General features: G+C 35.8%; 1 protein-coding gene across 9 annotated transcripts in view; it reads right to left on the bottom strand.

The window, feature by feature from the left end:
* The window catches only part of PCDH9 (protocadherin 9), a 693,331-nt gene that overhangs the window by 497,713 nt on the left and 170,457 nt on the right, over nt 1-25,161 (bottom strand). The window contains exon 3 of one of the 9 annotated variants that reach the window (XM_009680560.2): nt 14,846-18,417. The exons of the other annotated variants lie outside the window; for them this stretch is intronic. Within the exon in view, the coding sequence (XP_009678855.2) occupies nt 18,397-18,417 (21 nt within the window). The 3' untranslated portion in view covers nt 14,846-18,396. Of the gene's footprint in view, nt 1-14,845; nt 18,418-25,161 lie in introns of those variants that run through there. 9 annotated transcript variants of the gene reach the window in all.

Below are 25,161 nucleotides of genomic sequence, written 5' to 3'. Positions count from 1 at the left end.
TCTTTCCTTCACGGCCCCTTCTCTTACCCCTCTCTCCTCCTAAGCATGCCTAGCTGCTCCCAGGGAAGGGGGAAGCACCTTCTCTCTTCAGATATGCCACCCGAGCCAAAATGCAGAGGCCAAGCCAACGCAACACAGCAGTCTTTTTCTCAGCTGCCTAGCTGCTCTCTTCTTAAAGGACTATTGTGAAAACAATTAAATAAAATAGAGATATTCCACCAAAAGGATCTTTTCCCTGAAACTGAGTCAGTCTAAGCCCTCTTCCAGGTTGTGATTTTTCTTGGCAATGCTTTTTACATCACTGTTTCCTGCTTCATATAAATTGCTCTAAATTCTTACTAAACATGGTATTAAATTCACAGGTCTACAAGGTTACATTCTATTAAGTTGTGGAGTTAATGATGAATTTCTTCCTTTTTCTTTCTCAACTTAAATTAATTCTACAGAGGTTCTGACTTATTAGACTGTTTTTCTCAGATATACTTAAGCACATTTGCAGCACCAGTTTTGTACTGGCTAATTAAATCGTTTTTAATCAAGATAATCAAACCGTTTGGATCAAGTGACTAAGACTTTCCGTACATACGCACATTGTGCTGTGCCAAACAAATTGTTGGCATCTACAGCATTAAAGACGCTCTACCATACAGAAAATACAACAGACCAATTTTAGCTATTGCCTTGCACTGTATAGACCCATACACGGACAGAATCTCGCTGCTTGGTACTAACCAGGGGATTTGAAGACAGCTTCTACACGACCCTGCAGACCAGGAGAGCCTCACATTAGCACACCTTACTATGAAAAAGAAGTTTCAGCCTGTAATAATGACTATAGCTAATATAGCTATGTAACAGTCGAGTTTACCCATTAAATCTCACTTTCCTTAGTGTACTTAATTTGAATCAATTAACCAATTGAATTGCATGCTATATGTCTATCTCTACACAGTGCTCTTCATTTGACACTATCCCAAAGTAACTATTTTGTTTTGTTGTTGTTGTTGTTGCCATTTTCCATGAGTTAAAAATTATCACTGGTGAATAGATTTCAAAATTAAAATTTCATTGTCCAAAGTGTATTTTCTTAAGTGTGAGCTCTAAGAAACTGCATATAATTCATTCTCCAAGAAGCAAGTAGTGAGATATTACGATAATTTAACCAGTTTACCACAGAGAAACTATCTTTAATATTATTTAGTACACTTCAGCTCTGAACTTCAAACAGCTGAAAATTATTTATCTACAGGAAATCCAATGTTTTCCTAGAGGGAATAAATACAGTTTTCCAGCAGAACATCTCACAGAAATCTTGATTTTTTTTTTTCAAAACAATTTAGTTTAATAAATAAAGCAGCTCTCATTCACAATATGCTTCATTTGATCGGGAAAATAAGAACACAGGGTTTTTGGAAGACAACAAGCTTAATGTCTTTTATTAGTTTCTCATAGCAATCAATTTCTGTATACATTGTCTTGCAAAGATTTGACCGAATTTGATAAGCGTCAAAAAAAGAGACTGCAGAGGCTCTGAAAGCTAGCTAGAAAAAAAAAAAAAAAACATAAAACATTTCTCAGCAAACTGTTCATTCTTCCCTGGAGATAGGGAAACTTTGATAAATTCAAATAAAATAGACTGAGCTTAGGCAATGAATACTGAATGCTTATCCATGCTATCTTCCCTATCAATTATCAGGAACTGCATTCTGGAAGATTAAAAAGAAGTCCTCCTTTCTCTCTCTCAGATCTCAAACACAGGCATACACACACAAGACCTAGTCACATATGCACTCCTCCAGTAACCATATGAAGTAAGTAAAAATCTCTGGGTGAAAAATAGAAGCACACATGATTTAAAATATTTCTGGAGTTGAAGTTACACTTCAATGCTAATGCAAACATTTTCAGAGATTATTCAGAATTTCTTTTCAAAAAGATGAAGGTGTAATCCTATTCTGTAAATGACGTTCATAGACACCATAGAACACTTTCGTATTTTCAGAATGCCAAAGGATTCACTATCAAATTTTCTCAATTTACAAGTCAATAGACAGTCTTTCTATCTACCTGGTACTTGCAGACTCAGCATGCTGTGTGTAAGCCAAGCTGTTGTCCTTCTGGCTTTCTATATTGCTGCCAGCACTAAAGATTCAGCAGGCAAAAATTCCACTCCTAGTACACACAGTGCAATGGACTGGGGTGCTATGGACACTCCCAGATCGGCAGATACTTCAGCGAGTATGTTCACGCAGGATAATACAGTATCAAGTGAATGCTACCAGTTCTAGCTGTATAGTTAGTATACATAGGTCCTCTGGCCTTACAAAACCAGGCCTTGAAAATAAAACATCATTAACAACTTCCTGGAGGAGGAAAGAACTGGATTAGCATCCACTTTATTTTTCCATAATTCCCCTGGTTATACAAGTTTAACATTAGCATTAAGGGAGGGGGAGGGGAGGGAGGGAAGGGGAGGGAGGGTGACGACACACACTTTTACTAACTACTTAATGATTTCAATAATAATATACATTTTTTTCTAATGAAAGATGCAAAAGTGATCATGAAAGAAACCAGAGGGTAGCATATGATAAAAGTTCCCCTCACTCTGTTTTCAGGGTAAGGTTGTGCTTAAAATATCATTCTCCCTCAACTAACTACTTCCTTTCTAAGAAAAAAAAATAAATGGAATGATGTGATTGCCTGCAACAGTAAGGAACTGAACACAGCAACTCCAGAAGGTCTTCTCCAGCCTTAAGTTCCCACATGCTGCAGAAACGTATGTTGTCTTTTCTCTATATTGTGTTCTAAACTTGCTCCATGAACCGACTGCTAACCCTGATGCCTGCAGCTCTGTTACCAGGAGAAAACACCAACATTATTGCTAAGGATTTGCTACTGTACCAATTTTGTAGGTGTTGTAAATCAGCACAGCTTCAGTAACTTCAGCTAAGAGATGACGATTTACAGTTCTCTGAAGATCCGGTTCTCTGTTCTTATTATTTGATTAATCTGCATATTCCTGTAATCTATACCAATCTTTTTTCTAAATTGCTTTTACTTCAACCCACCTGTTTTAAGTCTGATGTGGATTTATGCAGAATTCATACCATACTTTCTTACTCATTTTTGAAGAAGCATTGCCCTGAATCTATTTGTGGTCCATAAATGATCTACATAGCTGACTGAATCAAGCCTGAGCTGGTAGCTATCAGCAGCTATGAATTCAATTTTGCAAGACCAATCCATTAGTAGTTAAACACTATTAATAGAGTGGAGAGGGAGAAGCACATTTTTTCCATCCGGGGATATGAAGCTGGCCACTTCTGGTAGGAAGGTATTTGATCAGGCCTGTTAGAGCCAGAAGACCCTGGTCAATACCTTCTCATCATGATGAGCAGCTCATTCTCAAGAAGAGAGAAAGTTGGTGTTAGGAAAAATGTTTTACTGTATTCCCTCAAGATATGATTGAAGCTAAGAGCCCAGCAGGATTCAAGAAAAAAACTAGACTTTTATATGGATAACAAGACCATCAGCTCCTACACTGGACAGCATATACCCTTTTTTGTAAGAAAATAAACTCTCATGGTTCAGTGCATAAACCATCTACTAGAACTGAAGTGCTGGATAGACACAGGCTCAGTGAAAAGCTGGTAGCTCTCCGTACTTCTCTGTTTCCTTCTGACACTGTCTCATGTTAAAAAGGGACCCTGAGGGAATATTTCCCTGATCCTTCATGGCATAACCTTAAAAAAAAAAAAAAGGAACCCAAAAGAAATCAATGAAGGAAAACTCAGTTTCTTCATTTTATTGAGAATTTATTTTTGAAAAATAAATTGCGTTGATCCCAATTTTAAAGTGAGGCACCAATAACATATTAAATTGATTGTATGGGCATTTAAACATACCCAGAGTATTCTGAAAGCCTTTGAGTAGCACTAATATGGAAGAAATAATTTAGATGGTGTTAGAAGAAGCATTTATTATGCCTAAAACTTGATGTATTTCTTAAACACAAATATCCTCAGAGCATTCTCAGCAGAAATATGCAACGGTTATCTTTAACAAGTCAGCATTTTTCAAATGTTACAATGCTGTAGATCTGAGATGGTATTTTTCATATACTTAAAATAGAATGAACTGAGACCTCACATGCTGCACTTTATTAACCAGTAAAGGCTTTTAAACAGCAGCTGTCATATCATCCAAACATAGGAGATATTTAAGGAGGGACATAAGATTCCATACCCTAAATGAATCAATATCAACATACAATTGGAGAAGATTAAGATTACAACAGTCTGAGAGCACTGCAGGAAAAACTGTACTTGGGACAAGCTAAAGAAAGATTTTCATTCAGTAACAGCAAAGGTTTCCTGCACCTGACTTTTATCTAAGTGTTCAGCAGAACGAAAGAAATGGATTTGTCGCTTGCAGATTCACTGAAATAACTAGCTGCAAGAGAAAGAGAATTAAATGTAATAACGCTGTAATTGAGCTCCTATTAATTGTACATATGAGTTACATACTTTTGGAATGGGAATCAATTGGGCATTAAATAAAACTCACGCCTTGCAGATTTGTTAAGAGTTTTTTTTATTATAATCCTAACAAGTAGAGGAACACAACTTCTTAGTCATCTCCTCTTCAGAATTGATTTTAGACTACAAAAGAATTGCTTACTCTTCAAGTAAAATTCTGTTCAATAGTAAAGAATTCCTAATAAATGCCTACCCTCTTTTTGTAGGATCAGGAGAAGTTTTAAATGACCAGTAGTTTATGTAAACATTTGCACACATCATTCAGCATCACTGCAGTGTTATTAGTAACTTCATAAATTAAAGTCAGAAAAATAAATAAATAAATAAACATATTAGAATGCTCTCCAATATGCCTATGTGAAGCTGTCAGGATATGACTTCTAATAAATTCTCCTACAATTTCTGGCAGAGAGAACAGTTGCTATATGTTCAGATTCTCCCCTAAACATTTTCAAATCGATAGGTTTGCTGTTGCAGTTCTTTCTATGTGCTAATTGTACATCAAGGGGAAATCTTGCTATAATTTCTATTCCAAATGCCTATCTTCAGACAAAAAGCCACCCACCAGCACTGCTTCCACTCTTGAGAAAACAGCACTTCTTAAAGATTTAGTCACTATTCCGTATATACACACATACATCGAATTTGAATCCCCCACTGTGATTCAGGAATAACTTCACTAAAATTGCATGGGTCTTTATAGAATAAATATTAAGTGGATTTCAGTGACAGCCATATCAAGACTAAATGAGACTTTACAAGGTAAATAAAGGGGTGAGCCACTGAGAACTTCAACCTAGTTCTTCTGTACCTCGTTCTGCCCCCTTTCTTCTATCTTCTTATCTCAAAATCTTAACTACCATGTTTGTCACATCCTCACTCTTTCAGGAAACATCGTTACTTAATTCCCGTCTACCTACAGTTATCTCATTTTCTACTGTATTTCCTATCTCTTCAACCCCAGGCTCCTTACCTGAAGTCACTGCATACTCTAGTAGTAAACTATCACTGCTCATCACCTGCTGTGAATCACGAAGTCCCTGTACAAACCGATTTGTGACTTACAGTTACTGCTTTCTGCAGTTCTTGCCCCAAGATAAGAGTCTTCAACAACATATCCCAGTAATCAACTGCTATGCAGTTGAGTGTTGAGTGCAATTTGCACTCACTGGGCGGTGACGATTGCTTCTCAGAGATGACTGTTCACCACTGGGAGAAAAAGGTCACTGCCAGCCACTGAGTGGTAATTGCAATGTGCAGCAGTGGATCAGCAGTGATCACTTACCATGAGACAAGCAGTCACTGTGGGTCCAAACTTGAAAATGACAATAACTACAATAACTGCCCCAGGGCAGTCAGCACTGATGAGCTGCAGCATGGCAAATACAGTTGGCAGCACCTGATCAGTTTGCAGTAGTGAAATATTGACTTTTGTTAGGATACGCATCACCACTGGTGTTAATCAGCTACTACCAAAACCAGAAACAGGATAGTGCCAGTTACTGATAAACAGTACCTTTCCTAAACACATGGAGTCTCCTCCAAGCAGATAGTACATAATTCACTCATTTTTAGCAGCAGGGAAAAGGTTTACCAGTAGCAACTATCACTACCAGCCAGGACTGCCCCACTTTTGTGTTTTGTTGCTGGCTTTAGAGATGTGGCCTAGTAAGGTCTTCCAAAATGTGAAGTAGCTGCTACCACTACAATGCCTTTCACCCCTTTCTTTGTACTATGATGCTCCCACCCCTGAGGTATTCCCCTTAGTTTTGCTACAATAACCTCTCACACTATTTCTACCCAGTAGCGTAATATAATAGTCTACCTGTGTATCTTTCTATCTGCAATATCTCCCAAAGCTATCTTTCCCCAAGCCCTCAACCTCTTCTCCCAACCTATGTGTGGGTACCCAGGCTATGATCTCTCTAACAGGTATTTGACAGATAAACAGGGCAGCAGCCCCAGCTAACTGCTGCCCAAGCAATGATTACTTGCTAACTCTTTGTCTTTTCGTTGCCTGGAAGCTCGGGAGACGGTAGCCTTGGTTTATGGCAGGAATGAGGAAGGCTAAAGAAGTGCTTTGATGTGTCACACGAGGTATAGGTTGCCAGGGGCTGGTTTAGATATGTAATATTTCTTAAGGTTGATTTCTTTAGAATCCAAATAATAATAGATTCCCCCCAACCCTGCTTTTCAGGGTATATTTCAGCAGAGAGAGAGAGAGAGAGAGAAAGAAAAGAAAGCAAAATAAGAAAGAAAGAAAAGAAAAAAGAAAAGAAAAGAAAAAGAAAGAAAGAAAAAGAAAAAGAAAGAAAAAGGAAAAGGAAAAAAAGAAAGAAAAGGAAAGAAAGAAAACTCTAAGTCAGATCCTAAAATTCTGGGAAATGAGTGCCCTAATTTCTTGCAGTTAATATAATATGCTCTTATGCAGCATTTTGAATTCAGACATCCTACAGAGGTCATTAGCTTTCTTTCTGTTTTATAGATGTAGAAAATAGATAACTAGTGAAGTGAATGTACGCTCGGTAAGACAGTTGCAGAGACAGGAATGAAGAAATAGTATTTTGAATCCCAGTCCAGTGTACTAACTGTGCAGGAATGAAGAGCTGTGGAAATGCCTATGAAATCACAATAAAATCACCTGTTTTGCCCCAGTTCAAGTGTTTTATAGAAAGAAGTTTGAAAAGAAGCAGAAAACTAGGGCCTGAATGAGACATAAACCAAGTACATAAACCAAATGTACTTTCCTTCTTTATTAACTTTCATAATGAGGTTATCCCTGACTATCAGGAACTCTAAAGAGACCACAAACATCTATTTTAAATGCCAAGTAAACGCCTGTTTGCAACAGAGTCCCTTTTCGCAGAGCTGCTTCTCTAGAATCCTAATAGTAACTGACAAGACTTCCCCATCTAGACTTTTTTTTTTTTTTTTAAGATTTGCATATTGAATATGTGACAAAGCTTCATGCAAGGGATTGCCTTTACAAGCAGAGCTGTGTGTTTCTTAAAACGGGTGAACAGCATTGTAATAACATATGTGGAAAGATCAAAATGCAATTTCTTTTTATTATTCCTGTTATTGCATTCCCCTACACAATGGCAACCTCTTCAGAGACAATGTCTGCAACATAATATTGATTTAATGGGCCACTTGATATGCCTGCCACGTCCTCAGATTAAAGATTTAAATTAATATGACAAGTGAAACACTAAGAAATTCAACAAATCATCGCATAGGCTTTCCGCATAGGGTATATTTTATGGTAAAAACAAACAAACAAACAAACAAAACCGTTCGACAGCAGCTACAGCCTAGGCCAGATTTAATTTGTTTGATTGATCTTGAGATCTTTGAGCATGAATTCATTATTCTCTTATTAACTATTATCATTATTAGAATTTATAAGGAACCTATAAACCTGTTAAACTGGTCTAAACTGTTGCAATCTATATATTGAACACACTAGCAATGAAAAATTAATTATTAAAGAACTACCACAGGAAAACACCAGTGGCCTTGTCATCTTAGCAAGATTGATAACGTGCTACCTTCTAGAAAGAGGGGCCCTACAACTCTCAAATTTAAACCTTGGAAGGGTAATGCTGAGTGTGTCACAGCATAAGTCACATTTTTAATTTAATGTTTTATTAAATGTTAGATAGAATAAATTTATCCAGGCCTCACAGACTCTGTCTTAATAAATGAGTTGGCACTCTTTCAGATGTAAAAAATGGTCACAGCTTCTCAAGGGCATCAAAGACCCTGAAGCATAAGACACCAGTAAATACAAAAAAGTAAAGGCAGCATGGACAGTGATATATTCACAAGCACTGCGGGTGAGCCAATGCTTTCAAAATGCTGAGGCTAACAAAACAAGGGCAGTGAACTCCCAAAATGGAAAAAAACACCTGCAGCAAGAAGCTCTGCTTGAATGCTATTGCATGAAAGTGTCCACCACTGAAAAACTTGAAAAGGGTGTGGGTTTATCACCCTGCTGCTACTATATTTCAGGATATGTTTGTACCTTTAAAATTTCATGAGCACTATTAATAATTTATTTTTCTCCTGTCCTTTAATTTTCTAAGGCTAGACTTTGAAAATAAAAAGCAGACAAGGAGATGACATATTCGCTTCGTCTTCTGCAATATCTGCAGCACTTCTGTTTCCCTATAGAACTGCTGTCATTAGTAATATATAATTTGGCTAAGAGAAATGGTTACAAGTTCCTTAGTCAAAACCAATATGCCCCTGCCCTGGCACATTCTTCCAGAGACATTCTGAGATTTCCACAAGTAGTTCTATTTCAAAAACATTTGGCTTACATAAAGCATGACTGCTCAACACTGCCACTCACGCAGTGAAAGACTTTCACAGCCAAATTGAGCTACTCTATATATTTCCACAGACACTAAACTAAATGATTGTAAATTACACTGTTAAAACTGCCAGAAAAGTTCGTTCCCCCCTACCCCAGCAGTGAATAAATAAATATTTAGCACAGTCTTTACTGGAACTCTAAAATGTCAGTGTTCAATAACTATCAGTCTCGCATTACCCCATACACAAATTATCCAGCATGAGAATAACAAGTTCTAATATGCAATGTGCAAAACCAGTGAGATAACACTAAAAAGTTCTTCTCCTGTACTTTGTGCTTCTTGACTTCATGCAGCTGGCACGCTCCTACTGAACGTATGACAGTGCTTAAACAAGAAGGTAAAATGGAAGAGGATGCTGAAATTTCCTTTGAACCCGGCATTTTTCCAGAAAGTTAGGAAGCAAATTCCCAGCAAGTGAACAGTATAAAAGACAGTTAATAACAAAATAAAGCACGTGATTGTGCTGAAGTTCTAAATACATGACATTCTCGATCTAACTACATGACAATTGCTAGCCCACTCCTACAGCTGATGACAGAGGAAATTAGAAGAACTGTCTTCATTAAAAAAATGAAATGTTACTTCACATAGACATAGGGTTGCATGAAAACAAAGTAGTGAGATGAACTTGCTACCAGTAAAAATGACGAAAAAACAATGTTGAGCTACATTTTACTCAATTCTACCTCTATTTAGATTGCCTTAGAAAATATACTATAACCTCAGATGCTCCTAAGGGAAATTGCGTATTTACATGAAAAATTTATTTTACATTCAAAAAGTGAAGGGAAATTAAAATATCCTTTTTTTTCTTTTATTCTGCATGGATAATAACTTTGGCATTAGTAGACTTACCTGAAGGATACAGTCTTGGAACCAAGAACAGAAGTTGGTTCAAAGATGTAGAAACTTAAACAGTATATATTTTATATGAAGAATACAAAAGGTTCAGAAAATACATGAAAGTAATAATATCTTTAGGTTTAGTATTTCATTATTCTAGTAATAGAAAAAAATCAGTTGTTTTTTTTTTTTTTTTAACAGTGATAAAAAGGTAGCTTTCACACATGGCCACTTTCATTTCACAACGACTCTATTATATTTGATTACCAAATCACCTTTCAATGGTGCTCGGAAGGATGACAGATTCAGTTTGAATAGAAGGTTTTTTTTGGCCCCAGTTTCAGCTACTTAGGGAAACCAGCTGCTTTAGTACTTTCAAAGGAACTACTGCATTTTGACTTTATAATGCTTAATAACTCAGGCGTGTAAAAATAGTAACACTTTTAAACTAAGTATTCACATAGGTAAGTAAATAAATATGCTTATTTTGCATGTTATGAGGGAGTAGAAAATCAAGCACAGTGTTAAGCAGTTTATCAAGATAGTCCAGTTGCATATAAACATATCCCAGTGGAGCAGGCTCCATCTTCTGTCCAGTCCATGAGCTCTGATTTTCCTTCCCTGATTATCAGGACACTGCGAAGGGCATATGGCAGGTCTATTCCTTTTGTACAAATATGGAATTTGGATGCTGTTGGGAACACATACCCTGACCTGGACACTTACAGGGGTGTTTATTAGGTTGAGTAACACATATACACCCTTAGTGTCTGGTCCAGGCTTCAAAGCCATGAGAAATCTGAAAATGATGAAAGCAAAGGTCTCCTGTCTTTATTCCCAGAATAAAGGAAATAGTGACTCATTGCTACAGTTCTTTCTCAAGGATAACACTCTCAACCCAATGTGCTCTGCTGTATCTGAGTACTTTCACGACTGAAATGGCAAAAAAAGTATGGGAAGTTAGGTCAGGGAGGGACTACAAAGTGGCAAAGGAAAGTTACAGTAATGATGAAGGTTAATATTTTTTGTGCTTTAGCACAATTTTTCTAGAACTGTAAAAATCTTGATCTTCAGCAGTTCTAAAACTCACACTGTATGTGACACTGCAATATATGTTAGTACCCTTTCTCTCTATTAAGAGATCAAATTGATGAGCCTGTGTAAAGAAAGTTATACCCATCAGATAACAAATACAGCCTGTGCCTTTTCAGTAGCCAACCGAAAGATCATACATTCTTGCTGAATAGGATAAATGACCATATAAACTTATTGTAATACTTTCAGACAGAAGATAATTTGCCGCGATTTTTTTCTTGTGTGTTAGCAAGTAAAAGAATGTACTATGAAATTCACCCTCCTTTACTAGTAAAGAGATATCCAATTGAAGGCTTCTGTCCAGTGAGATCAAACAGACTTATAATAAATGGCTTGGGATGCCGAATTTAATCCACAATATAATGCATACTTATCCACAATATAATATATACAGTATCATTATGTCTACAGCAGCTGGTCCAGGCCAAGTCTAAAACTAAATGTAAATTATGATAAAATTTAGGAACTCTAGATCCTACCAAGACTATATTGCTCTATTCCATATATTCTACTTCTGCAGAAGTCGTCCCTGGGTCCAGATTGATCTCAGACTACCCATTCCATGTACTCACAAACAGGAAACCCTGAATCGCAACCTATGACTCCCTTACTACATTTTACCAAAGTAAGGATACGAACACTCAGAATGTTCGTAAGTATAATGAATAAGCAATGTGAAATTCTATCAAAGAGTGAAAAATTTGCATTTACCTCAGATTTTACCTGCCTGCTAGTCTCCTCAAATCACAATACTGTTTACATAAGGTACACAATAGTGACTGTATCGAATGAAAAATTTCTCAGAGATATATGGATCTCAATAGTTGATTATATAACAGATGCTTTTATCCAATACAATATAATAAATAGATAGAAAAATAGATGGACAGATGGAAAGCATTAGTATGTGCATGCATGCGTGTCTGTGACAAGAAATCTTCTTGGCACTCTCGTTAAATGCTCAGGGACTTCTAAATGGATGTGAACTACAAAATAAAAAAAAACAAAAGTCTGTGACATGTAGGATGTCTGTCCTTTAGTAACCTTTGGTTTTGAGGATGAAAAATTGAGATTTGCCATCCATTTGTACAGTGACTAACGATCCAATAAATTTACAGACAGATGAATGCAGAATTCCTGAATTCTCCTTAAAAAGGTGTCTACAGACCAAATGAATTATTTTAATTAAAAATAGAAGAGCCATAAATACTGTGACAGGACTACCTTTTCAAGCGTTCTACCCAACACTTATTAATATAAATGAGATTATTTACTGTGGTACCGTTACTAGTGAGTACAAATACTTGTGTTTTCACTAAAGGCAAACCTTTTTTAAGTAAATGAATGGCCAAGAATTGTGTGTATTATAAATACTATCATATATGCAAATCATGGAGATTATAGATTACAGTCTATGTTATGGCAGGAGCGAATTAGTACCCTTGGTGAGCTTGGTTACGTCATTTCATTGTCCTTTCTCCTTTTTGCATTCCTATTGTTCCTCTAATAATTTTATTTTTCTTGTAAGCTCTTTGAAGCAGGAGTTATTAATAATTATTAGCATTAGATTACTGTTATTGGTATCATTGTTAGCTATTAATACATATTTTGGTCCTCAAGTATCAATTGGGGACTCCAGAATCAGCTGTAATACAGATATAATAAATGTATGTATGGACATTCAGGGTTGAAGCTGTCATACCTACACTACTGTTACGGTTACCTACAGAGATGTTACTCAGTTTGAAACGTGCTATATGAAGCTCAATGATGTCACTTTTGTCAAAAAACCCTACTCATTTACTTCAAATGGACCTTTCTGGTTCTGAAGTACACTACAGAGCTACTTCATTTACAGTCTTTATCACTCTGTGTTCCTCCCTTTCTTTCCTCACTTGTCTCCTTTCTATCCCACTGCAACATATTGCTACTGTGGGAGGTATTCACACCGTCTAACTTTAGTCAACTAATTTAGGGCTCTGAATCACCCTCTAGGAGTTCCTACTTCATGGAATTTGACTATAAATGGAATGGACATTTTAAAACTTAGGTGTTCTAATATATACTTCCTTCAAATACCCCAAGTAGCCTGGCCTAGGCGGTGTTAATACTTCCACCGTAGAAAAGACTTCACTTCCTGTCAACAGTGAGTGAATTTATCAAGTGTTCAACTTGCAGATATTTTTTCAGTAGCTTAGCACCTCAGTTTGACTTTCTCTCACCTAGATTTTACTCTGCAAGCATACTATTTGTAGGAAAGCATAAAAGGAAAAAAAAAAAAGTAAAGAGTAAATGTACATAGAATGTATCCACAGAATTTTGCTAAGAACATTAGCAGAATTTAAAAATTACATGTCTATTCAATAAATTGCAGCATTCAGCTAAAGAGGCTGCAGCTGTAAGACAGTACATCAGTCCCAGGCCTAACCCACATCTTGACCTTTCTTCTCAGACTGTCAACAAAGGTGCCAATTAGAGCAATGAAGAACTATATTTTGTGTTGTGCTAAACACAACTGTTACCAAGGAAACAAAGATCATACATTTTGCTTAACACTGGATTTCTGATTGGCTCAACACAGATCTTCCACTGATAACACTTTTGGTAAGACTCAAGATGAGGAAGTGTTAAGTGAACAGTTCACATATTTACCTTTTGATCTCTTGGGGTACAGAAAAGCTTACGCTGTGAATATCTGAATAATTTCCGAGTACATCTTTGATTTTGTTTAGTTTATCATCTCTCTCACACTAAATGATCTAAGAACTAGTTAAGTTTCCTTTATATCAGGTTTTAACATTAAAAGTGTTTATTTCCACATATCCCATTCTGCCAACCATAAATGACGCATCCTAATTCAGCATCCTGAGAGTTGCAAGCAGGTACTCAAGATCAGCTTTTGAAAGCCCCACTCTCTCAGCCAAGCCATAAGAAAAGGCTTGACTAACATATTTATCAAGTACTGACTTATTTAGTCAAAGAATATATGATAAAGTTATGAGAAGAAAGGAAGAAGATTATACATTTTTTTTTACATCTCAATTATAAAATACATACATGTAATTTACATATATCTTTTACATACTCAAGATGAAAAGAGTGTGCAATTGAATATAGACTAACTACTGCATAAAAAAGCAATGTGCTATGGATTAATGGTAGGGAAAAGACTGTGATGATATTACAAAAATAAACTTTACCCTGGAGTTCCATGAATAGGAGATATGTTGGTGACACCCATAGACAGTATGATATAAAATTTGCAAATCTATTTTTAGTGTACAGGAAAATATTTAACTGGCATAGGCCTACAAAGAATGATCTTGAAAGAAATACGGCGTTTCTATCCACTGTTCATTAAACTTACAAAAATACTATATCTAGCAATTACTATGAATTCTTATTTATTTTATCCAAAGTTGAATTAAAATGAATGGAATTACTGTTAATCAACACAACATTATTTTTCCTTCCTAACCAGATCTATCTTCCACCACAGCAGTTATTAGAGATTGACCATCTAGGCAGAACCACAGGTAGATGAAAAGATACAAGATCTGTCCAAGCAGGCTTTAAGTACAAGAAATATTTTGAACTGAATCTATATAAAGACATGCAGACTTCCAGTCCTTATAGGACTACTTACTTGGATTTACCAAATCTTGGGAGGTGGGAAGAGCTCGTGTAATCTACCCTATTTCAAACCCCGCCTTTCTCCGTTAATGTTATGGACAAACTTCAAATATTTGGCTAAGGTAATCTGCAATATACAAGGCAGTTCAGAGATCTTCACGTGCAAACTAACTACTGCTTCATAAAAATTCTTCTTTTACAATTAGGCACAGGATTAGAATGTTTATTTATCATTCATCTCCTTTGTAAATGAAGTACCATAGCCTTTTTTTTTTTTCTTTCAGTGAAAAATAATATGCTGTACAATAAAAAACTCTGATGTAATACTGGCAATATTATTAGGCTGTCCTGCTGGTGCTGAAAAAATCTCTACATTGCTTTACTGAAATAAATTTGGGACAAAAAATACAGTACCTTGAATACACATATAGTTTTGAAGTTATGGAAAAAAAAGAATTGAATTAGTATATTTTTACATTTTAAAGGAAAAAGTCAGTATAAAATTCATTATCTTGCTATTTTAGGTTGTTCTGTTTTTCTCCTGTAGCCCTATACTTACTTTGCATGAACAGCACTGTGTTGTACCTACTTGATGGAATATGAAATGGAAACCAAAAGTTAAAGGCCAGTCTAATTTCATCTTAAATGTGAGAAATCAAATTAAACAAAAATAGATGAACAATGAAAAACAAATTAGAGATTGAAGCTATGACAGTTAACACTGCTATTAACTGTCATTAAAATACACACTAAGGACTCTCCTTTAAAATAAATACATTACTCATAAGGCAATGTTCCTACTAAGATAAATACAACACTTTAATCTTCATACTAGAACATCTTGAATTTTAATTACACTCTCATTTGGTGTATTTAATTACACTCTCATTACACTTTTACAATGAATGGTCAGTAAGAGCTTTGGGAATATCATAAGAATTTGCAATACCATACTTAATTTTGATCAGAAAAGATTAAATATTTCCACTGATTCAGCTCTGGGTTTCATAGCAATTAGGAAAATTCAAGGGAAGACTCTGATCATTATGTTTTGAAAAGGCAAGGATGTAAGGATGGATAACATTCAAAGATGCTAATGCTGACATGTTGATAGCTATATACTAATATAATTAAAATAACATTGTATATAGATAGAATATTCACATCTTGTCACAAATCAGGCAAGATCATCACTCTTGTGAAATCTGGGATATTAGTATGAAGTAATACAAGTTTCTTTTAGTAAGATTCAGCTAGAAGAGTATTTTCTTCTCTAACAGATAAATGGCACGATATTTTCTGCATCACTTGTCAAATGCTTGATTTGCTGGATTCTCCATTTCTCCAAGCGGAACTGGTACGAAAGAAATTCGAAGTTAATGTAATAATTAATGTACCTGTCCATCTAGCTTTACTGTTTTCAGTAGTTTCCTTCTGGGAACCATATATAATTCTTCTTTAAGAGTTCTGACTAGATGGTTTGAGGGTTGATCATAGTTTATCTTACACAGAAAAGTATAATTAAAAGTGTCAGAAAAAAATCAATGTATTTGAAAAATAGGGAGCCCTCACAAAAACACAGAGAAATCACAAGTGATTTCAGAGTGTTCATAAAAAACAGCTTTTCAACTATATCTTTGTCAAATTTGGATGAAATATTAGTTCTGCTGAGGTCAAAAACAGAATTCCCATTGATTTCTGTGGAGTCAATTGTTTTCCTTTAGTGAAACTGTAAGGACTAAAGAGAATCATGTCATATGGTTATGTCTCTATGAGTGTACTTCTGTGCAACATCACAAGTAAATGTAGGAACAGCACACTGTGCCAGAGTTTTATATGAAACGGATAAAAGCCAATGATTAAGTGTAGGATGGCTGAGTAAGGAACTTTTGCATACTCTTTTTTACAGCTGTGAATTTCAGGAAAAAAAAAAGAAATAATGCTGCTAAAATTTACAAGGCTTATCTTCTATGTCTCCTAATTTCATTACTTAGCTGAAGCAAAAGGAAAAAAAAAAGATAAGAGACTACTCCCAATAGTCACAGAAAACCACACGACCTGAAACTGAGAGCTTTTTTCTCACAAGTTTAAGATCATGGAACAGGAGCTTGCACACAAATGTAGAAATATGCTAGCCAATACAATCCTTTATGTACTGTGTTGCTTCATTTATTGTTCTATACATTAAAATTATAAATTTTGATATCAGATGGAGACAGAGAAAGTATTAAAAACACTTTCTCTGAAAAATGCAATATCGCTCACAGGTTTCGCTGTCCCACTAAACTCTAGGGAACAGAAATGAATGTGCAACATTTTAAGGGAAAGAGAGAATGAAGAAGCCTTCCTGAAAACCTCTGATAAATCTTTTCTATATTCACATTAGTTTTCATATAAGTTCTAGAGAAACAGAGAAGAAAAAAACGTCCTGTGAAAAATGTGCTGATTGTGCACTGTAATATTATTAGGATACTGATTTCTTTCAGACAAGATTTTAATGCTTGTTTATTTGCTACATTTTGTCATAGTGGGTTTACATTAAAAATGGTGGGCTATAGGCTCCATTTAATGAGTGACAGCCTCTTAGAGATGTTGAAAAATATTCTGTGATGTTCTCCCAAATAGCAATGCACTATTAAAAAGGCATATATTAATCTCTTACACTATATGATATACACACAATTCAAGAGATATATTAATCTACAGCAAATGCAAAGCATGGATGTTTTGAGTACAAAGCCAGCAGCAGGCATAGTATTTTCATTGTTTTGCATATGCATTGTTTCTGCAAAACTCAAGCCTTCAAGCACTTAACGTTAAGTCATTTTCTTAGGTTTGGCTGGCAAACTGTAAGGACTTAAATAACTTTTTTGTTAGATTGTTGCTTATTTTGCAATTATATAGTGAAAAGAATTCAGCTTTGGATTGTTCACTGCTGTGAGCTTGTGTATTTCGTATACATTTTTCCCCTAAATTAGCTAAATGGCACATAGTATAGTTTCTGTTGCTATATTTGATGCAAAAACATCATTGATATAACATTATATTCATTAATAGGTATAGCTGTACAATTTATGTTCTACTCCTGTCATTTTCTTATGCAGCACAAATAGTGTGTTATTTTAGAGCCTTCCAAAACTAAGTGAACAGCATCAAGTTTTCTTTCTACTGTTTTCCTTCAGAAAAGAACCTATATTTATACTGTTGATTGTGCTTTAATAATATACTATTTTTTGTTTTACTATGCAGAAAGAAAAAAAAAAGGCCAAAGTAGTGAGTTTTGCCATGACACTCTTATAATTTAGTGTCCTATACTTGACTATATCAAAAACAATAGATTGCTCTAGGAAAATTAATATATATATAATATAGAAGTATAAATGATCCACAGGTAGCCATAGATTATCCATGAGCATTCTCAATGCTGTTTCTTTTCCACATTCTGCCTAAAATCTTATTAGGAAGGCTCCAGAACCAGTTGTAGAGAGTTTACTAACATTTTAGTAAGTGTTGTTCAGAAAAGAGAGACTTGATACCTGCTGTCAACCTCCATTCCACCCAAAATAGTTTGCTTTAGGGCTGGGTGGACTATGGTAAGGAAAACATAACATTTCCTCCAGATAAAACTTTGGCAATTTAATAAGAAGTTCTAGCTGTCTTTAGTTCCTTTACCAAGTAGGTGGGGTCTGAGTTGCAGGTGACTGATCACATTTCCACCAATATGTTCAGGATGTCTTTTAGGGTCCACTCTGATTTCAAGGAAGTGGCATGCATCTGTGCAAGGTGTCCCAAGCAGTCTGAGAAGCCTTCTTCTGGGCAAGTAATCTTCTTCGTGAAGAAAGGTATTGGGTTCTGTTGCATACTGTAGACAGGCAGGGCTGATGAAGCAGACATTGACTCTCTCAGGGAGAGGATGGGGAACACTTTAGAGAAAGAGAGAGAGAGACCAGGAAATAAGCAGGTCTAGGGGATTTTAGGACATTTCAAGCCTCAGAATTGGTTTGTCTTTTCCCTCTTCCACAAGAACTCTGGGGATTCTGAATCTTAAAATATCTTGGTTCATATCAGATTTTGAAAGAAAGCTGAGAAAATTAATAGCTGCCTAGGGCTTACCACTCGTTTCCTTTTTCTCCCCACCCCTCCCAGAGGGTTAAGTATTAGGTGTAAAAGGCAGAGCCTTATGCCCCTGCCTATTTAGAATGATTATACTCATTCTTGTTTGCTAGGATTATCAGCAAGACAGCGTTAAGAACTGTTATGTTAAAAACTCTTAATTTTGAATGTGTCAGCCTAACATACTGAATGAATTAGCTAAATTTCCGTTCCTTGTCCTTAATTTCCATCCTTGCGGTCACAAGGAGCACAGTTGTCTCATGAACATTTAGCTTTAATTGTGAAGGTATCTGGGCCCTTAACCTTGTCAGATTCATTGAACAAATGCAGCAAGGACAAGGTTCTTCTCAAGAGATTAACAAAACTAAGTCATTATGGGATAGGAAGCAAAACGAAGCAAAACTTTTCTCAAAGATTAAAAAAAATGTCAATTTTCATTATATGAAAAAGCTAACAGCGGGGTGCTTCAAGGCTCCATACAAGGACCAGGTGTTCAAAAAACATTAATTAACAATGTGAAAAAATGAGTGAGCAGCAATGTGGCAAAATTTGCAGATAGCACAGAAAATTTTTGTTAACCAAGTCTGAAGAAGACAGGAAACTTCAGAGGTAACTGACCTAGCTAGGTGGATGGATAATAAAAAAAAGAGGTGAAAATTATTTATTATAAATTCAAGGTAATGCATATTGGTGAGAAAACTGGTAACAAATCATTCATTTTACCAGAGATCTCAACTAAGAGTGCCAGTTTGGGAAAAGCACCTGGGCCTCACAGCAGACAGCTCAAGAAGAGCTCTGCTCAATGTGCAGCTGCAGTGAAAAAAAGCAAATAAGATGCATAAGAAATGAGCTAGAGAATAAGAAACAAAATATAATGGCATTATATGAATCAATAATTTTCCCTTCTCTGGAGTGATGTGAAGTCCTGGTCACCCCATCACAAAAAGGATATTACTGAATTAGAAGGTATTCAGAGAAGAGTGATTGCAATAATTAGGCATATAGAGAAGCCTTCATATGAAAAAAATTGAAAAAATTACAATTGTTAACCTTAGGAAAAAAAGATGAATAAGAAGGGATATGATGAAAGTATAAAAATGGTAAGTGGTAAAGAGAAAATAGATCAGGAGTTTCTGTATTCCTGCATCTCATAATTCAAGAACAAAAGGAGATTAAGTGAAAGTGAAAAGCAGCAGCTCCAAATCTGATAAAAGGACATACTTCTTAATGCAGCACATAATTAGATTATGGAACTCAATGCCACGGTATGTCACTGAAGTCAAGACCTTACCAAGATTCAAAGAACAACTCGGCACTTATAACTCTTGATAGTCTTGGGAGTCTTATACAGACCAAACATTATTTTTTTTTTTTTTTGAAAGAGATATTAAATGTCACGCTTCGTGATTTTAAAAACAATTTGGAAAAAAGTTCCTGAAAGAGGATTTTTACCATCTCTGGCTATTTGATTATTTCTATGTTTTGTTTGCTTGTTGCATTTGCATTTTCTCTTGGGACAGCTGGGCCATCTTGGAGGAAGACCACGCAACAGACAAATCACCATTCTGATCCATTTACTACTACTGAAATCCTAGTATTAGGGCTTTGGTCTTTTTTGCAGAATAATTGTTCTGTGCTCTGTTGTATTCCACTCTACTCCATTGCAGTTAGCTGACTGGATCTGTGTGTCACCCACTGTCAATCAGCATTACCATTGCCATAAAGCACATCTTTGGAGCGACTGTGAAATTTCTAGATGCAGAACCATATATACATTTTTGCTGTGCCAGCTATACAATTGCTTCCATGTGTCTCAATTGTCTTCGAGCTCTACCTTAAACTCCAGCTCTGCTATTGACATCTTGCTTCATATCCCACAGCTGAAAAACACACACAATGTCTCCAAAAAAGAGACACTTTGCTTCTTATGTCTTATTCTCCAAAGTTTCCTTACCACATTTTTTTCTTCTTTCCGCCTGTTCTGCTGCTCAGAGAGATACGGTATTATTCTTCCCTCTTTTGTTCTTAAACTATTCCTTGTTTATTCATTAGCTTTTCTTTCCCTAGTTCTTTCTTATACAAAGACTTTCAGTGCAAATAAATTATGGTAGTCACATGCTTAAAAGAGCTTTTCTCCAAATCAGATCTGTTAACTGAAAATTGAATCCAAAAGGGAATGGGAATGATACTTGGTAGAAGCAGGATCACTGATTGTGAGCAGTGTTTTCAAATAATTCTTCCTTCCACCCTTATTAATACCATTATGTTCTCAAAGTGTCTGGGAGGGCAGGGGTGGGGGGGGGGGGTGGGAAGGAAACCTTTACGTGTATTCCTGTTACAGGTTTTGGAGAAAAATGGTAGTAGTCTATTTACTATTATTATACTAAAAGCCAGGTTAATTACATGGCATTAAAACCATCTACAATTTTCAGAGATGCAGATTCAACTTCCTTGTCATAGTCCTTCAACAGAAGCTTTTAAAATAATACAGAGATAAACCATTCTAGTAACCTTTATACAGCTTCAATTTACTGCTACTGTTTACTTTTCAATACCTACCCAGCTCAAAACATGGTAAGTTTTATGAGGGTTTGAGGGTGGCCAGAAATAGGTGAAGGTATTGCGGATAGGGAGATTTTGAACAGATGGGTGTGGAGGACTAGCTAGGTAACCAAACTGCTGGGGTCTGCAACTGCTCCGAGGGGAAGCCAAATTTGTTCAGTGCCCAAAAGACGGACAGTGCAGAAACAGTGAAGATAACGTGATCCAGGAATGACACTTGAGAGAAGATGGGCAGCCTCAACTGAACTCGGAGGTGGCTAGCTACTAGAAAGAAAGATGTGATGTCCCTGGTCTTCTCTCCTGCCCCAACCGTTGCCACTTGGTGCTGTTTATTTGTCTTTACTTTCAGATGCACACCCCACTAATCAGACACAGTCCTATGAATTTCTTTTCTTCTTTTAGCCAGAAAAAAAGTGTTAAATATTATGTTCTAACTTTCCTAGCTTGAGCTGGTGTATTTTGCACCATGTGAATTACTGATTTGTGTCAGTGATAGCTTTTGAGACATCCACAAGCTCAATCACTGGTTTAGATATGTCTGAGGCTTTACAGTGAGTCTGCAAGATAAATGAAACTTGTTTTATGCTCAGTCCCATCCACGGGACATGCAAGTAACACTCTTTAGTGTGTACAATATTCAGTAGCAAAAGAGAAGGCACTGACAGCAACAATAAGACATTTAATTTTAAAAGCCTAAAATAAATGGATCCTCTGTTAGGTGGGATAATAAATAATATGAATACAGCTGGCATCACAGGAAAAAATGTGTTTCCAGCCTGTGAATATTTACAAGCCTGAGCTTAAGATACTTGGAGTGTGTATTGATCGTCACCTTTTAAATTTTTGTTAAAACTTAATTCTCATTAATAACAATTTCATAGCCATAAAACAGTGAAACACCTTTCATTTGAAAGCTACCTACAGTGAAAGGAGTGCATTGCATTTTTCTTGTTAAGTACTATATCAATGCAAAAAATGACTCTAACGCTGCATTCGTACAGTATTTCCAGTCATTTTTTGGCCCTTTTATTTCTGCTGAGAACTACTTAGTTTGAAGTGAGCATCTATGTGATATTTCATGCTATGAACAAAGTAGTAGAAAAAATCTTATTCAGAGAACAGATGTAAATGATCACTATTTTGCAACAAAAATGTTCTGGTCAGTCACCCAGTCTACTTCTTGAAGTCCTCCGTTCTAAATTGTATCGTTAAATAACATTAAAAAGCATGGTTAAAAAGCATGGCCTGAAGTCAAATATTATTTTCATGTGAAAAATCTACACAATTATTGAAAACCATTCCAATTAACTTACTCTCCTTCTCTTAACAAAGAAGCATAAATGTCAGCTATTAAAATAAAAGATAAAATATTGCATTATAGTTATGAAAAATTAGATATCCACAGTAACATTACCTCATTTATGTAACACACATGCATGTTACCTTTTGGTTTTGCATATTAATTCTAAATAATATTTTGTGCTCTTTTACCTTACCTTGCATTGGTATGTGTTATTTTGTTATACAGTGTAGACACATTGTGCCCAGTATGGACAAATAAAGTACACATCCCTTTACTATGAAAATAGAATACTCCATATTGCAAGTCAGGTACAATTAGATTAGAGAGAAATCTGCATGGAAAAAACTATGGATGGGATAGATTGCAATACCTCAGCTAAAGAAAGGGCACATTTTTTCCTTTAGCGTCACTGTATTCTCTAGGTGAGTTTTGGAAGAAGTATCAGTAAGAAGTGTCTGCTGCTGTTATGACAAATGTGACAACAAAGAGAATTAATGTATCCCTTAAATGATACAAAAGAAATGTGCAAAATATTACAAAATACTACTTAGCTCTTTTTTTTTTTTTTTTTTTTTTTTTAGCCTTGAGATGTTACTTATCCAGTTAAAAATTAGGCTACCAGTATGAAAGGTCTAACTCTGGGATGCTCCTGAGTGTACTGAATCAAAGGCCTACTGAGTTTTATGCTATCCAGTCTATTAAAACATTATCAATATAATATATACAATTGTATTCAATTATATGCAGAAGTCTTTCACTTGCTTATAGCTTTCCCTACACATTAATTGAGACCTGGCATATACTATGCTTTATCCTCAATCCAATAGGGATTTTTCACCCTCAGCGCAGGAGATTGGGCTATGCTTAATGTTTTAGGATTGGTTTTCTTGAGGCTGAAAAGCTCCTTTTTCTCAGAGATTTCAATCAGGAATGGTGTGATTGGAAGACAAAAATGGTAAAGGAAAGCTTTGTTATTTTGTAGAAGTCATCAAGACCTAAGCCACATTTCCATGAAAATGGCTAAGCATCTGAAAAAGCTTAACTATACCTACTATAAGTACAAATATAAAACTTTTGTTTAAGTATGCTTACACTAAATATAAGTACATATTCTTTATGAATAGATACTTCATTTTCTTTAATCCTAAAATTCACCATAAGGTCTCAGCAAAAATAATTACAAAAGCCTTGCTTCCATTGTCTCGGTATAAACATACTGCGGGCGTTACTCCATAGCATGAGAGTTACTACTGGTCTTTTGCCTACACATACTGTTGGATATGGAATGGATGTTAAAATTTCCCAATGTTAAAATGTAGGCAATATCAGACTACATTCGTAATATCTTCCACAACACTACTCATGGCTAAAAATCAGTCTCTACTCAGCAGTTAAAAGTGTCCAAGGACCCAGATGTGCAACCCTTATACATATAATTAATCCCATGACATTCACTACTACTAAAGTGTTTGTGGGATGATGCCTGAAATCATGGTTTTACTCTTAGCCAGTAGTTATCTCACCAGGAAAGTCAATTTTTTAACTTTAAATGTCTATAAGGAGAATTATGAAGTCATTTTGTGCTATGCAACAGACAAATTACAGCACACAGAGTTGTTTTTTTTTTCCTCCCCTGAAATTATCATTAATAATAAGAGACATAATGAAAAAATAAAGTAATCTCCGGGGCAAGAAAATGTTGTCAGTTGAACCAGTACTGATACAAAAATTCTGAATCATTCTTTTATCTAGTTTACGATACTCATCGACTATTTAGTTCATGAAGTTGAGTCAGAGCTGTCTCTTGAACTATTTCTCCGCATTTCCTTAATCTCCAAACCTGTCTGTGTTCAGACATGGGAGCAGAAATTTTAGCTCACTCATTTCTTCCAAAAGGTCTCAACGTAGAGAGCAGTCAGTAATTTCTCCAGATGAGGATGCTAGTGGACAAAGTTATGAGAGACTTCTGCTACTTTCCACTGTAACTACTGACATGGGATGAAGGAGTAAGGATGGGGAGACCCTTAAGCATGTTGCATTCTGAGTTTTTCAGCATCTGGACAATGAGATGAGGCACATCGGGGCTATGGATATTCAGCTGCTAACCCAAGCTCGTACAGGACTGAGATCCACACTCACGTAGTCATAAACTCTCAAAGTGAATTAGTCTGCTACAATTGCAGTTATTTGTATGAAATGATTTAATTCTAGCTAGTTGTTTGGTTCCGCAGTGCCCAAGTGGCACGATTTAGTGCAAATGCAGGCTGTAATTGCAATATAGTATGTCAAAAGCCGAAGGGTAAGTCCTCCCCTGTAAAAGAGAGAATGATACTGAAGAACCGAGAGCAGGCACTTAGCCAAATCAAAGATCCAAGGACTAAAAAAACAGAAAGATTTGTATAGGACAAATGGGATGAAGAAATAGCCTTTGTCAGCAGTGGACAAGTTTTGAGAGAGATAAAGAAAAGATGTCATTGTTCTTGTCAACCTTAGCATTGTGTCACAACATCCTTAATTTCTCTGGCCAAATTAGAGGTAGCATCTTTTTTGAAACTGTCCATGACAGCCAAATTCTAACACAGTTATCTCTGAATAATGAATAACCTATACGAGAAACATTATGTGATGACTATGGATGTTTTAGGACATCTTTTCTTAAGCAGTGGTGATGAATGTAACTACCTGTCGT

Source organism: Struthio camelus, chromosome 1, assembly GCF_040807025.1.
Source record: "Struthio camelus isolate bStrCam1 chromosome 1, bStrCam1.hap1, whole genome shotgun sequence".
Lineage (NCBI taxonomy): Eukaryota > Metazoa > Chordata > Aves > Struthioniformes > Struthionidae > Struthio > Struthio camelus.
Note: the sequence above shows the minus strand (reverse complement) of the source record. Positions and strands in the feature narration are given on the sequence as shown.